This window comes from Eulemur rufifrons, chromosome 9, assembly GCF_041146395.1.
Source record: "Eulemur rufifrons isolate Redbay chromosome 9, OSU_ERuf_1, whole genome shotgun sequence".
NCBI lineage: Eukaryota > Metazoa > Chordata > Mammalia > Primates > Lemuridae > Eulemur > Eulemur rufifrons.
The window spans coordinates 38293656-38309676 of NC_090991.1; the positions used below are offsets into that span (position 1 = coordinate 38293656).

The 16021-nt window shown below is 44.5% G+C and overlaps 2 protein-coding genes across 3 annotated transcripts in view; both read right to left on the minus strand.

Annotated features, from left to right (window-relative positions):
• Positions 1–1568: 1568 nt before the first annotated feature.
• Positions 1569–9390, minus strand: KLHL11 (kelch like family member 11). Its single transcript, XM_069481430.1, has 2 exons — positions 8846–9390; positions 1569–3639 (listed from the first exon to the last, which is right to left on the minus strand). The coding sequence occupies exons 1-2, from the start codon at positions 9388–9390 to the stop codon at positions 2058–2060; spliced, it is 2127 nt and encodes a 708-aa protein (XP_069337531.1). The 3' UTR covers positions 1569–2057.
• A 991-nt stretch (positions 9391–10381) lies between these two features.
• ACLY (ATP citrate lyase) overlaps positions 10382–16021 on the minus strand; it is a 38868-nt gene continuing 33228 nt past the window's right edge. The window contains exons 24-29 of one of the 2 annotated variants that reach the window (XM_069482537.1): positions 15642–15792; positions 15297–15440; positions 13449–13562; positions 12394–12476; positions 12035–12111; positions 10382–11369 (exon numbers count right to left, since the gene is read on the minus strand). In XM_069482537.1, coding sequence (XP_069338638.1) covers positions 11275–11369; positions 12035–12111; positions 12394–12476; positions 13449–13562; positions 15297–15440; positions 15642–15792 — 664 coding nt within the window. In that variant the 3' untranslated portion in view covers positions 10382–11274. The remainder of the gene's footprint in view (positions 11370–12034; positions 12112–12393; positions 12477–13448; positions 13563–15296; positions 15441–15641; positions 15793–16021) is intronic. The other variant, XM_069482536.1, reaches the window with a different exon arrangement.

Here is a 16021-nt window from a genome sequence, read left to right on the forward strand (position 1 = left end):
TATCAGAGAGAAATGAGAACTTTACTCAATGTATGTCTTGCTTGCATATACCTCTCATAACTAAGAATTAGTGCTTCTCAGAATTCGAATGGCTTTTATTAAAATAACTGCAAAGAAATGGAAATTATAGTTTCCCAATCCCCACTTCAGTCAAAATTAAATGGATTTAAAGCAGATTTCCAACACATTTATTAAAAAACCTTTGTCCTAGGCAGGGATACTAATTTAGTAATTTCAGAAAAGTTCTTAGTATACAGCCCTAGAACTAAAACATTAATAGTCTTGCAGCAAATAGCCAAAATTTCTAGTTGTGCTTTTTTCTTTTTTTTCCCCAGAGACAGGGTCTCACTTTGCTGTCTGGGCATCATGAGGGCAGTGGCATCATCATAGCTCACTGCAACCTCAAACTCCTGGGCTCAAGTGATTCTCCTGCCTCAGCCTCCTGAGTAGTGGGGACTACAGGACCGCCCTACCACCCCCGACAAATATTTCTATTTTTTGTAGAGATGAGATCTCACTCTTGCTCAGGCTGGTCTTGAACTCCCGACCTCCAGCAATCCTCCTGCTTCAGCCTCCCAAAGTGCGAGGATTACAGGCATGAGCCACCATGCCCAGCATTTTTTTAATATTTGATCACACAACTAACAAGAAGGTTAACTATAGTGGACTAAGGGGGAAAAAAAAACACTGAGCTTGTAAAGTGACTTCTAGAATAGTATTCTGGAATGTCTAAGAAGGTAAAGACACTCTTTAAGAAAAAACAAAAGTGTACTGGACCGACATTACAAACCATTAGGAGTCCTTTATGTTAACTAAATGCTAAGAGTCAACCTGAGTGCTAACTTTATAAAGCTTGGGAGTGTGTAAGAGAATTAGAAGAATGCATAAAAATCAATAAATGATAACTGTAGTGATAAATCTTTAAGAGCCCAAATTATGCACCCAAATTTGGTATTCTAGTCCCAGGCAACGTTCCAATAAAAGTCTAGGGCAACTGGATAGAATACAACAATCAGGGCCAGAAATAATAAGGCTTCTCTTTAGCAACACTTCTCTAAAATTGTTAATTCCTTCCCATTTTGAAAAAAAATTTTTTCTTGTAGAAAGGAATGATGAAGAATCTACGAAATATGCATTAGAGCAAAAATTAAAACTGAAGGCATTGAGTATCGATTGTCATAGGTATTATTTACACTCATTAACATATTCTCAAATAAGCCTGCAACTCCTGGAAAGAGTGCCTTTAAATTTTTAAATGCCTTTGATTTCTCAGTCTACACTAATAATACTTTTCTTCTTAGAGAAACAAATTTCACATATGTAACTTCCTCTGTATTCAGTCAATCAGCAAAAGATCTATACTTTTGCCAACTACCATCATCTCAGAGTGATGGCTTAAAGTCTATAAACAGCTGCTAAAGAAATGAAAAATATTCAAAAAATGCATGAGCCACCCACAAATTTCTCATCAGTCACCTCTTTTAGAAATGAAAATATCATTTCTAGATAAATACAACAAAATATCAATGCAAACATTCTGAAATCATCTCGCAGAAATCTTGTGCATTTTCCTTCAAATTTCAGTCTTACTATTGCACATGCTTCCTGCAGATAAGGGCTCAATGCATAAATTCTGACCTTGTCAAAACCCACCATTCTTGAAAAAATGAAAAAGAATATCAAAGTAAATGTGCAAATAAAATTGGTGCTTAAAGCATGTTCGAAACCTAAGTCCCCAAGACAAAGGAGTTACACCTCGTTGGCAGAAAAACAGCCAAGTAACTACACCTGATTTTTCCACTTGTCTTTAATAAGATCTTATTTAGTTAGCACATACACACAGACCAAAGACAGATAAACACTGCAAGCTAACAAAAATTACCACGTATTGAACAGAGTTTCCCATTCTTCAGTTTTTAACTGTACTTCCTTGTTGAGGGGTAATAATCAGTTCAGGTAGAAAATAAGTTATCGACATACTTTTTCAAGTAACAGTCTATTTATCTTCAGCTTCACGAAACAGGTGTAACAGTCTTAAGCTGCATGTATTAGAGAACCTAGCATTCAATCTGAGAGCTTGGCACTCGCCGCATGTTTAGGGCATGCCGATGTATTTCCTGCATCTGTCTGATGCGGTCCTTCTGCCACATTAGGTTTTGAGGCATAGGATATCTCTGTGTGCCATGCAAGTACCGGTATGGGATCCTCACATGACAAGCAGTGGCTCTACACCGAGGTTGTGGCATGGGAGGAAGAAGCATCCACCGCTTTCTCTCGGCACAGTATCGGTAGGCTTCTTTCCGATACTGTTTGTCAATATCATCACTGTTCTTCCAGCCACCAATAATGAAGACGTCATCTTTGTAATAGCAAATGGCTGCTCCTTCGATGCTGAGGACTTCTGGAGGCAGGCTTTCAAGGATCTCATCAGACACTTGGCTGGAAATTTTTCTTACTGCCTCTTCATTTTCTAAAGAGTAACTCTTGGGACAGCACGATGCTGTCTGATAAAAGTTTGAATTGACCACAGACATTTGGAAAAAGCAGTAATTGTCAATAAGTGGCAAAGACTCCACATCCTGCCACTGTCGAGTCTCTGCATCATAGCAAGTAATCACAGCCCTTAATCCGTCTTCAGTGTCCCGGTCCACGGGAGTGCGGGCAGCAATGTACACAAAGCGGTCTTCAATGGCTAGCGCTTTGACATCTCGAAGAATCTTTGGTGCCGATTCCAAGTTGTGCCATTTATCAAGCTCAGGATTATAAACGGTCACATCTTTAAAGCCAGGACTAAAGTTGCCATGTCCTCCAATGCTATAGAGCTTCCCTTTGACTTCTGTCAGCCCAAAAGAATGCTTTCTTGTCATCAGACTACAAACATGTTCCCACGTATTCAAATTCGGGTTATACTTTTCTACAGTTTTAGCAAACCCTGGTTCCATTGATCCAGCAACATACACATAGGACTCTGTTACTGCAACGGCATGTCCATCAAGGTGATTATGAATATGGGGCAGGTTTACCCACCTGTCCTCATCAACAAAATAGCCCACACACTCACTTAAATAGTCCCCTCCTTCTGACACACCTCCAATAACCATGATCACGTCCATGTTTTGCCCATAACGAGGTAATAATGAGACATGAGAAGCAGGGTGCTGGAAGGTGCCAGATTGTATATTCTCAGCTCTCAGGGCATGCCTCTCCACTGCATCGGCCACCAACTTGACACAAACTTCATTATTGGCTACCAGCCTCTCTGGTTTGACATGCCGAGTAAGGTAGGTAGGTTTCATCTGGGACAACCTGAGCAACTTAAAAAGTTCTTCAAAGTATCTCTCTCTCTCTTCAGCATTTCTCTGAACCCACTTCAAAACTGTTTCAAAGAGAACCTCTTCAGAGTCAACTGTAATTTCCAAGTCTGACAGCCAGTCTCGAATGAGATGGAAAGGTAAAGTATAAAATTCTTCATCCTGAATTACTTTGTGGAAATTTCTCCGTATCATATCAGCAGCTTTCAGAGCAAGCTGGCTCAGGGTGTACATGTGAGCTAAGCTATGAATGGCCACACAATTTGAGAGATGAAGCTTTTTCTTGAGAAATTCTCCACAAAATTCTTTTAAACGAATTAATAGGAACCTGAAATCAAGGAAAAAAGATTATTTTTCAACTATGCATGCTTTATGTGGTTACATTTGGAGAGTGGCCGAATTATACAAATTGAAATGGTGAGATTCATCTCATTTTATATATTAATACAACATCTGAAAAAAGAAAATCCCCCCAAATTAGAAAATACTGTGCTAGAAAAAGTATGTTTAAAGACATATATAAATCCCCCCACCTCAGCCTCCCAAGTAGCTGGGACTACAGGCATGTGACACTGCACCTGGCTGGAGTTTTTAATTATGTAAGTTTCCCTGGAACATATCATTTAATAAAGTACAATAGTCTCAAACTTTATTTTCACTTTAATTTGTCCTTGGCAAAGGCAAATTCCAACACAAACTTTCTCTGCCATCCTTTCCTAATCTCTTGCCAGTCACCAGCCTCTTCTTAAATGAAGCAGGGTCTCAGTGAAGAGACCTCATCAAGCATCGACTATATGGTATAAAGTAAAAGCCAGGCAGGAACTGACTTCTTGAAGGCTCTGTTTGGTCAGATAACAGGAGGAACAGCAAGGAGTCTAGGCTTTGTGTCAGAGGTTTTAATATCCTCCTCATCAGAACTTTCTCCTTGGGCAGCCAGATGGGGTGAGGTGCTTAGGGAAACCCAGCCCTGAGCTGGGTTCTCATTAAAGCAGGGATGGCAAGGCAAAAAACACACCCCCAAAAAAAAAAAAAAAACACGTGTAGGACAGTCTAGGTTAAAAAACAAAAGAGACAAGAGACTGGTTTGGCATGTAGCTGACTAGATGTCTGTCCACCTAAATCATTTAGAGTTAAATAAAAAAAAAAAAAAAAAAACACACAATCCACAACAGTTACAGCCAAATTCATAAATCTGGCAGCATTCAGCCTGAGGGTAGCTACCGTTTTACAAAGAGTAAGTTCCCAGAACTGAGAAGAACCTTAAACAATGTAAGGATGACCTCATCAGTCCGACCTCTCTCTCAATTCATAACCATTTGTTACTATGGTTATTGTGCTTAATAACTATCTTAACTATGATATAAAGATGAATAGGACAGGCTCCCTTCACCCTCTTAAGGGGACCCACTGTCTTAGAGATAAAACAAAGACAAGGTAGAGTGGCAAGGGCTTTAGTGGCTCCCAGATATGTCTGGGTGCCAGGGTCACCTAGTTGCCAGACTGCCCTGAGCTCCTATGTTTAGCAGGCACTCCAGGTAATTCTGAGATATATTTCCCCAGACAGGTGTTTGTAAGCACTGCTCTATGCAAACAATAGCTATAACGTACTAGGCATCTGTCATGTGAAGGGCACCGTGCTAGGCACGTTCTATTATTTCTGATCCTTGTAAGTAAGTGCCCTGTAAGGTAAGCATGATCCCCAATAGACAGAATATACTGGGGGTGCGGGGTCCTGCCTCAGAGCTGATGGGAAGATTAAATGTTATGATTACAGGGCACTTTGAACAGTGCCTGACACAAGACAGCTGCTCAGCAGCTGACAGATGGAGAGAAGTTAGGAGTTTTAAGTAAACTGCCTGAAGTATGCTCTCCTCTCCTCACCTCACCTCTAACTCCCAATAAAGCAGGGCAAATCTGACAAACATAAGATCACATGACAGAAGCAAACACAGCTTTAGTGAGTGCAATAACACTTCTCCATCCATTTTCTTTCTTTTCACTCAAACAGACGTTGACAGAGCTCCATCCATTTTCATTCAACAAACCTCCCTACCTCAGATCTATACCCATCCCACTCTACCTTCTAATTGATGGCTCAGCCTCATACTTTGAGAAAACAGAAACAATCAGAGAGGAACTTCATTTTCCCACCACCCAATCTACCTGCTGCCGTACCCTATCCTTTGCCTTCCCGGTCCAACCTTTCCAATTTTATTTTATTTTTTAATTTTATTTTTATTTTTTATTTTTTTGAGACAGAGTCTCGCTCTTTTGCCTGGGCTAGAGTGCCGTGGCGTCATCATAGCTCTCTGCAACCTCTAATTCCTGGGCTCAAGCGATCCTCCTGTCTCAGCCTCCCAAATAGCTGTGACTACAGGCATGCGCCAGGACGCCCAGCTAATTTGTTCTATTTTTGGTAGAGACTGGGTCTCACCCTTGCTCAGGCTGGTCTCGAACTCCTGACCTCAAGCAATCCTCCTGCCTCAGCCTCCCAAAGTGCTAGGATTATAGGCATGAGCCACCACACCTGGCTAACCTTTCCAATTTTAATATGGATTCTATACTGAAGGAAATCAGAATATTTCACCCCAAATATACTTCTTCAGCATATTTCACTATGGCTATTCAAAGGGGCTACAAACCACAGGAACAGTTCTGAAAAGCTGTCTTTTGTGGGGGAGAGTTGCATCTCTAGAGAAAATCTACGTTGGTGAGGTAAACAGCAAGGTAGACAGTGATGAAGACAGGCTTTCTCTGAGGCCTCTCCTTATCCGAAACTTTTACCATAGGCTACATCTATTCTTTCTTTCTTTTATTTATTTATTTTTTTTAAGAGACAAGGTCTCATTCTGTCAACCAGGCTGGAGTGCAGTGGCGTGATCATAGCTCACTGCAACCTACAACTCCTGAGCTCAAGCGATCCTCCCATCTCAGCCTCCCCAGTAGCTAGAACTATAGCTGCCCTGGCTAATTTTTCTTATTTTTTTGTACAGCCAGGGTCTCACTATTGCCCAAGCTGGTCTGGAGCTCTAGGTCTCAAGCAATCTTCCTGCCTCAGCCTCCCAAAGCACTGGGATTAAAGGCATGCACCAACACACCTGGCCTTTTCTTGTTGACCTGTCTTTTGTTGATGGGAAGAAAAGGGTCACCCCCTTCCTTCTTGGTTGCAGGAATTTTATTCCTGCAATTATTCCCCTGCTCCTAAAACACCAATTTCTCCTCTTCCACTGAATAAATTTCATCCACAAACCTCCTCTAGTATCTCCTACCTTGGGTGGGTATTTACCTCCCTTGACCACCCCCAAAACATTTCCACATGTGTACTATTTTTCTGATTCTCCTTATAAAGCAAGGGTTAACTAGCTCTTGTCAATACCATCATGGACCTCCAATGACTTATGGGTTGAGAGTTGCCACAAACGGCAACTCCCTCCTTGACATCCTTCCTTCCTAGGTTTCCATGGTATCAGTCTCCTCTGGTGGCTCCCCTTTAACATTCTAGAGAACCCCAGGGTCCTGCCTACCCTCTCTCCCTGCCCCTTTTCCATTTACACTCCCTAAGTAATTTCATTCAGTGCCATGGCTTTAGTTAACATCTACATGCTAATTCCAGCCCCACCCCTATATCTCTAGCTCCCAATGCTCTTTTTGTTTTTTTTTTTGAGACAGAGTGCCATTCTGTTGCCCGGGCTAGAGTGCCGTGGCGTCAGCCTAGCTCATAGCAACCTTAAACTCCTGGGCTCAAGCAATCCTCCTGCCTCAGCCTCCCAAGTAGCTGGGATACTGCCTCATATTACCATGCCTGACTAATTTTTTACATTTTTAGTAGGGATGGGGTCTTGCTCTTGCTGGTCTTGAATTCTTGACCTCAAGTGATCCTCTCGCCTTGGCCTTCCAGAGTGCTAGGATTACAGGTGTGAGCCACTGCCGGACAACTCCTAGTGCTCCCCAGACATCACCTTAACCAAAACCAAATTCCTAATCTTCCCAAACCTGCTCTTACTGCAATCTTCCACATCTTAGTAACTCCATCTTTCCAATTGTTTGGGTCAAAAACTAGCAGTTTTTTCCCTCACCCCCATCAAATCCATCTACTCTACCTTCAAAATATATCTAGAACCCGCACACTTATCATCTTCACTTCCTACTCAATCCAAGCCTCCATCACTACTGCAACAACCTCCTACTCTAGTCTCTCAGCTTCTGTCCTTGCCACTGTCTCCCCAAGGCTCCATCCTTTTTACAACACAGCAGAATTCATTCTTCTGCCTCACACCTTCCCATTTCATTCAGAGTAAAAGCTCAAGTCTTTCCTCAGGCCAACAAGGCCCTGTGGGATCTGGATCCATCATCATTACCTTCCTGAGGCTTCTCCTGCTCCTCTCGCTCTGCATCCCTTTGATACAGCCACGTTGGCTCCTGGCTGTTCTCTAACATCTAGACAAGCTCCATCTCAGGGCCTTTGCACCTGTGTTCCCTACCTGAAACACTCTTTACCTCACCCCTCAGTTCTTTGCAAAATGCCGTCTTCGTAAGGCATTCTCTATCCATCCAATTTAAACAACAGTTCTCTCCACCAGCACTTTCTATGTGCCCCCGCCACCATGCTTTACTTCTCATTACAATGATAACAATCATCTAACAGCCTATATAGTGTACTTATTGTCTGTCTTCCAATGATAAATGCAGTAAGAAAAGGGACTTTTGTCTGTTTTGTTCACTGCTGAATCCCAGCATCGGGTGTGTGAAGTGACGCATAATAGGCACTCAATAGGTATTTGTTAAAATAATGAACCTGTAAGATGATACTGCCAAAACAGACTCCTCCCCACCTCTATAAACAGTATTCATCTGCCAGCTAACCAGTCTCTAGAGCATCCATTCCTGTTCCCTACAAACCGTTTACCACAGTAGCAGAATAATCTTTTAAAATATTTAAAAGTCAGATCATTTCTTTACCCAGCTCCTCATCACACTCAGTCAAATCCAAACTCCTTATTCCAATGCATCTCACACACCCTTCTCCTATTCACCCACTAGATCCAGCCTCATTCGATTTTTTTAAGTTCCTTCTCCAAGCCAAACTGGATCCTGCCTGAGGGCCTTTGCGCTATCAGCCTGGAATGTTCACCTCCCCCCCCCCCCATCTTTACACCGCCAGTTCTTTCTTGCCATTTAGAGGTCGGTTTAAGTGTCATCTTGTTAGAAAGGTCTTTCCTCTACTCAATCACATCCTTTCATTTCTTTTGAACCTCAGCACAGCACTCATCACATACTTTCCTTTCATTGCCTTTGTCCCTCTACCTAGAATCTGCGCTCCCTCGCCGGACCTGCGGCTGCAACCTCCGAGCCCAGCACGCTGGCTGCCCCACAGCGGGCGCTCCCCAGCGAGAATGAACCGAATGCATCCACTGAGGGCTCGCTGGCTGCGGTTCCCAGACACTGCTCTACCCGCTCCGCAGGCCCCTCCGCGGGTCAGCATCTCCCCTTCTCCGCGCGCGCCCTCCCTCCGCGCTCCCGTCTCCCTCGCCTACCTGTCGGCCAACTCCAGCACCTCGTGCACACTGCCGGTGCTAACGCGGATGCGCCCGGTGTACATGTATTCGATAACGGCTTCCACCGTGTCGGGTTCGGGCCCCGGCTCGGAGCTCCACTTGCGCATCTCCACCCGGCCAGAGCGGGACTCGGAAAACTGGCCTGAGAGCAGGGGCGTGAAGTACTCGGTGGCGGCAGCCAGCACCGAGCGGTGGGCCCGGAACTCGCGGCCTCCGGCCCCGCCGAAGCACAGGGTAATGTCACAGAAGAGGCCCTGGCGCCGCTGCTCGTTCTGCCGCCAGGACAGCTCCGAGCAGTGAGAGCTGCACTCGAAATCCTCGGCCTCTGGGCCCGGATCGCCCCCGCTCGCCTCCATCGCAGAGATCCCGGGCCCAGGCCCGAAGTCAACCGTGCCGCTGCCTCGGACTTCGGCAGCCAGCCCCGCCGAGCCGGCAGCGGCCGTCTCCATGCTCTCCATCTCCAGCACCTGAAGAGATGCAGCCGCGGCCGCCGCTGCTGCAGCTGCAACAGCCGCTGCCGCCATCTTGACGCCGCCGCGCCCGAGCTCCGCAGTCTCAGAACGACGCCGCCGTTTTGTTGCGACACAGAGGGATTCTGGGATTAAATAGTGCGCGCGGGGCGGAGCCGGGCCTCCCGCCGGCCGCGCATGCGCCGCCGCGCCCCCCCGCAATCAGCCCAGTTTGATGGCGTTCGCCTGCAATCCTCTCTCCCAGTACTGATGACTTCACCCCGGGCCTCCCACCTTGTTCTTGGTGGGAGGATGGATGCTCTCGTCAGTTTGTAAAGTAAAAGCCACCTTAGACCACCACTCGTGGTTAAAGCCTTGATATATAAGAAAAATATAGGATTTTTATTTAAAATGGCTTTGGAGTAAACATTTTAGAAGATAAAAAGACCAAGCCCCGGCTAAATGGATGAGGGTGAGCAAGTTACTTGTTATCTCTGAACTAATTTATCTTCTAAAAACGGGGATATTGTCTGCCTTGGAAGATCACCGCAAGGATGAGATGAAATAATGCTCAAGTCAGGTGTTTTGCATAGAGCTTGGACCATAGTCACTGTTGAAGATGAATAAAAACACTTTGGGGTTTTAAGCAAGGGAGTAGGCCAGTTCAATGGGTTTTTAAAAACATCACTGGTGGCTGTGTGGAGAATGGACCCTACAGGAACAAAAGGGGAACCAGGGGCACCAAGTAGCAGACCAGATGTGGACAGATCAGAGGGAGAGTTAAAGGGTGAATCAACAGAACATGGCAGCCAGAGAGTAGAGGAAAGGGTGACTCCCAAGCTTTTGGCCTGCGTATCTTTGTTTACCATTCACTGAGAAAGCCAGAGGTATAGATTTAGGGGAGAGAATAATTGGGGGTTTTGTATTTTTTTTATGCTAGTGTTTTGATTAACTCTATTTTTTAAGAGGTAGATAAGCATTTTCAACTACGTGTACTGAAACTATCAGAAAGTACAGTTCAAAGGGAATACAGATGAAAAGATACGGATGACAGGAGACAGCAGTATGCCTTCATTGTTACTATGTAGTTTATTTAAACCAAACTATGATAATACAGAGAAGAGACTGGGGTGGCAGCTGCCTAGAATCTTTGTGGATGACAGATGCAAAAGCAGCTGGGGACAAGTCCTTGGACCCACACTTCAGTTACAGACAGACAAGTCAGCTGCATAAATACAGAGAACATAAGACACAAGACATTTCACAGCTTTTTTCTTTGCATTTCCATTTTAAACATATGTATGTTACAACTTTACATTTTAAATTAACTACTGCACATATTTTGTGACAATGGTTAAGGATGCAATGATCTCATCCCCTCGACGTAAGCAGACTTTGATCTGCAACACATAACGTTTCAGCGGGACACCAAACAAACCCTTAACACATAACATACAAAAAGATCCTTAAAAATCAGATTACTACAATGTTCTTCATGTTATGTAAGGAGAAAGAAAGGAAAGTGGAAAAACAAGACATCAGGGGTGCTTTAAATGTATAGTATCTTGAGGTCTTAAAAATTTCATTCCCTTCCTCCAAGGGAAAAAAAAATGTTTTAACTAATGGAAAAAGAAAGCAACTTCATAACACCCTAAAATGAGGAACACTATCCTGACAGTGCTTAGATGCTTCCATATAATAAATACAGCAGGTAGCAGAGCAAATGTCACAAGTATTGGCTTGGTTTTTATTTCTATGCTTATAAAAAAAATATTAAGCTTCTTTGTGTAGACTGAACAAGTGTTAGCCTCTGGGTGTTGGCCTTCAGTGCCTGTACACCAGTGGCTGTTTACATTCCAGGCCATTCTATGGCAGGCTTCACTGCCAGCTGTCTGCACACTTTTTCCCAGGGGGAGGAGTTCTTGTCTTCAGTTTACTGCAACAGGGTTCCTGACTCAGTTACATGCTCATGTGTTCTGGAAGAACATATGAAATATCATCCCACGGATGACGATACAGCCCCTGCTTCAGCCTCTTCTGGTCAAGATAGTGTCCTAAAATGAAGCAAACACATCTTTTTGTTAGAGTTCTGTAAGCCTGGTGAGGAGGGAAGGATAAGGAAGGGACACCTTTCTAATAGAAAACAAGCAGATATAAAGCAGTGGAGAAGTGGATCCAGATCCATTTCATAGGGAGATATGGCACATTTGGTAAAAGGGAACCATTGGATTTAATTCTGTTTTCCTGGGCTAGCAATCGTGCCTAAGAACAAAGGATAAAGATAAGGGAGAACTTACAGTAAGAAAGGAAGGATTAAGAACAATGATTAAGGGCTGGGCACAGTAGCAAGAGTGATGACCCTGTCTCTACAAAAAAACAGAAAAATTAGCTGGGCGTGGTGGCACGAGCCTGTAATCCCAGCTACTTGGGAGGCTGAGGCAGGAGAATTGTTTGAGCCCAGGAGTTTGAGGCTGCAGTGAGCTATAATGATGCCACTACACTCTGGCCTAGGAGACAGAGCAAGACCCTGTCTCAAAAAAAAACAAAACAAAACAACAAAGCCAACCAAACAAAAAAAAAAATGATTAAGAAAATATAATGACTCTTATGTAGAAGAAACTCACCATGTGGGCAAGTGTGGCTGAACTGTGGGGGTTAAAAAACCAACCAACCAACCAACCAACCCTTAAAACAACAATAACAACAGTAGGGAACTTACCAATGAAGCCCATACTCCTTCCCAGCACAAAGATGCCATTGAGGGCTCCAATGTCAATATATTCATCAGCTTCCTCCCTGCAACACACAATCAACTTGTAGTTTTAAAATGGCTCACATGACCGTCCTCCTCCTGACAGACAGCACTGTTTCTGCCCAGGAATGAGAAGCTCTCCTTGGTTTCTAAGTAGAAAAGATGAGTGTTCTGGGTGGTAGGATAACAGGCAATTTTTGTTTTATTCTTTATACCTCTGCTTATTTTCTAAATCCTCTATAATGAGCATGCATTATTTTTATAGTTGAAAGGAAACAACAAAAATAAGTCAATGTTATAAAAAAGAAAATGGCTGCGATGCTTACCGAGTGAAGGACCCGCAGTGTCTAAGCATGTCTACAAATGCAACTCCGATGAAACCATCTACGTTCAGGATAAGATTTGGTTTCTGGGAAGGCAACAAAATTCAAAGTGTTTATCATTATTTCTCTGTAATTTTCCACTGTTACCAATACCACTATTACTATAAATTTTGACCACCATTCAAAACCTCCCACCAACCCAGTTACTCAGGAGGCTGAGGTGGGAGAATGGCTTAAGCCCAGGAGTTCGAAACCAGCCTACGCAATAGAGCCAAGACCCAATCTCAAAAAAAAAAAAAAAAAGAATCCCCAAAACAAACAAACAAACGATATTGTCTGCCTTGGAAGATCACCGCAAGGATAAGATGAGATAATGCTCAAGTCAAGTGTTTTGCATAGAGCTTGGACCACAGTCACTGTTTTTTTTTGTTTTTTTTTTTTGAGACAGAGTCTCACTTTGTTGCCCAGGCTAGAGTGAGTGCCGTGGCGTCACCTTAGCTCACAGCAACCTCAGACTCCTCGGCTTAAGCGATCCTGCTGCCTCAGCCTCCCAAGTAGCTGGGACTACAGGCATGTGCCACTATGCCCGGCTAATTTTTTTCTATATAGATTTTTAGTTGTCCATATAATTTCTTTCTATCTTTAGTAGAGACGGGGTCTTGCTCTTGCTCAGGCTGGTCTCGAACTCCTGACCTCATTGAGCAATCCACCCGCCTCGGCCTCCCAGAGTGCTAGGATTACAGGCGTGAGCCACCGCGCCCGGCCTCACAGTCACTGTTGAAGATGAATAAAAACAAACAAAAACCTCCCACCAAAATATCCCCATTGGTTAAGACTGTGTCTCACTCAGTTCAATTCCCAGCACCTTGCAACAGACCCGACACCTAGTTGACATTTAATACGTCTGCTGAATTTAGTTATGCAACAGAAATAAAAATTTCCAGAAAACCAGATTTGATTTTAGCTGCACAATCAAAATGTAACCTGGCTCTCATTTCCCTCAAGAAATTCATCTAACATATGATTAAGGGAATTAGAGAAGTTTTGTTCTTTGTTACCTTTGAGGTGGTAATCTTCTCCACTTCCAGTGCATAATCGAGCAGAGGGGTGGCAGGGAAATGCTGTTTGACATAATCTTTGAGGATCTGCACTCGCATGTCTGGGTTGTTTATCTACAAATAGACCCAAAGTTACAGAGGAACCCACTCACATGCTGCTGTTAAGGGATGTGTTTGTATTTGTGTCACAGGTGATCAGAACTGTACATGTCTCATCCCAGAGGTGATTCAGGAACCTGATGATCCACGTGTGTGATTTCATGTGGCACCTACTGTGACACTGCTGTGGGGCTCAAGGTTTGTGAAATCCTTTCATATCTCATTTGGGACACAAAACCACCTTTTGTAAGTTCTCTCTTTTACACCCCGGGGCTGGGACTCACCCACTCTCCAACCCAGAGTCTTAGGTTCTAGCCATGAGCCACGCTGCCCACCAGCTCTGTGGCCTAGTCATGCTGGGATGAAGTTCTACACTAAGCAAGCACATGCTGGGAGCAGGACAGCAAAGTATCCCCCAGATTTTAGGAAAAACTCCAGCCCTGCAATGAATGAAATTAACCATCTGTTAAGAGACCCACATCTGTAAGCAGGGGAGTGAGATGATGCAGGCAACGGATATGCCAAATCCCAACACCACAGCAACCTCCTCCTTTAGCAGAGAGAAACAGCAGGTCAGTGTGGCCTCCGGAAAGGAAGGAACCCAAAGACAGAGTGGCAGCGCAGGTCTAGCATTATCGTACAAAGAGGCCCTGTGCTGTGGATGGGAAAGGTGTTATCTGCTCAGGAGCTGGAGGTGGCTGAGCAAAGTTCAGCAAGGCCTGGATGAGATGTCCCTCCGAGCTAACCACCTTCCCTGTTGGGTTCCAATCCAGTCCTTGCTTATCAGTCGACCTCTGGATGTCTAACCTGAGATGGCCAAGTGTTCAGCTGTCTGGAAGTGGGTGTCCTGAATCACACGCATGACCCTCTTGTATTAATGTGAGTCATGTTTCCCACCTAGATCAGTGGAGTGCCCGACTGAATGAGGTTTCTGGAGCTACAGAGCCAAGGAACCCAGGGCAAAGGGACCTACTAAGAAGCTGTCCCTATGAGCCCCTAAGCAGCTGCCAACTATCTCATCTTTCTCTTTGGTTTGTAACACAATGTACTACCAGGACACACAGAGGACATAGGCCCTGTGCGAGACTATATTAACTGTGTAAAATATTTACCGTCCTTCCCCATTGGTCTCTCCCAGTCAGGCTTGGCTTGATATTATTACTCTTCCTGCTCCAGTGACGTTAGGCTTAACCCTTTGACTTGCTTGGCCAACGAAATGTGAGCACAAGTGAACCACACAACTCCAAGCAGAAGCTTTAAGAAACTTCCTGTGGTCTTACCATTGCTCTTTTCCTGCTGACATGAGGCCAGCACATCCCAGATAGAGGCTGCTCATTCAGCAAAGATGGATATAGTGTGAATAAGAAATAAACCTTTCTATTGTAAGCCTCTAAGATTTTTGGAGTTGTTTGTTACTGCAGCATGAAACATTATCTGGCCTATGGTGACCTTTATGTCTTCTCAACTTTGGCCTTAGTCTGTCCTCCTATACGATTCATTTGGGAAGCCAAAGTTACCAAGTTTCCTTTTCATGATATTTTCACACCACAACTGAATGAGATTTAAACTGTTAAAAAGAAATCTGTACTATAAAATGGATAAAATTGCTGCCTTCTATTAAGTCTGTCAACGTGTCCAAAGTTTTGCATGTTAGAGTTGAGGGCTTGAGTGCTCCCAGCCAAAGTGATGCCCTCCCGCCACCGCCCACCTTGGAGATCCACCCCCTCCTCCAGGAGAGGAGCAACTCACCGATTTCACTCGGTGACCAATGCCCATGATCAGTTTCCCTTCCTTCTTCATCTTGTTCACAAACTCCATGGGGATGATGCCACTGTCAAAGGCTTTACTGAACATCTTGGCTGCTGCGTCCAAGGCACCCCCAAACCGATCCCCCTGGAGGAGAAACACACACGCGTTGCCTCGAGCTGTAAGAGTTTCCTTCAGCTTTGCAAACCAACCCAGCATGTCCCAAACAGCCCTGAGCACAAGGTTTTACACTCAGGGGCTCCTTCTAAGGACCCTGCTGCGGCAGAGCAGCATGATGCCGAAGCCCAGTGTCCCACCCTGTTCACCTCCGAGGATGACAGAACTTACAATGGTGAGCAGCCCCGAGGTGAGGCTGGAGACCAGGTCCTTCCCAGCTCGGGCACAGATGATGGTGTTGTGAGCCCCAGAGACGGCTGGCCCGTGATCAGCTGTCACCATCAGACACATCTCAATGAACTGGCAAGAGTACTTGGGCAACCTAGAGGAGGGTGAGTGAAGGGTGAGGAGAGGTGAACAAGGCAAGGCCACGTTCCTTTCTCCCATCTCCCTGAACAAGTCACGCAAATTCAGGCAGGGTAGCTACCTCCCAATCCAAGTCTAAGACTATTGCACAACACTAAGGCAAAATCTCTTTCTTTTTTTTAATCTTTATTTATTTATTTTTTTGAGGCAGAGCCCCACTCTGTCACCCTGGCTAGAGTGCCATG

Coding starts and splice junctions, on each gene's coding strand:
- KLHL11 (XM_069481430.1), bottom strand. CDS start 9,390: ATGGCGGCAGCGGCTGTTGCAGCTGCAGCAGCGGCGGCCGCGGCTGCA. Junction 3,640..8,845: donor GTGCTGGAGTTGGCCGACAG/GTAGGCGAGGGA, acceptor CCTTGATTTCAG/GTTCCTATTAATTCGTTTAA.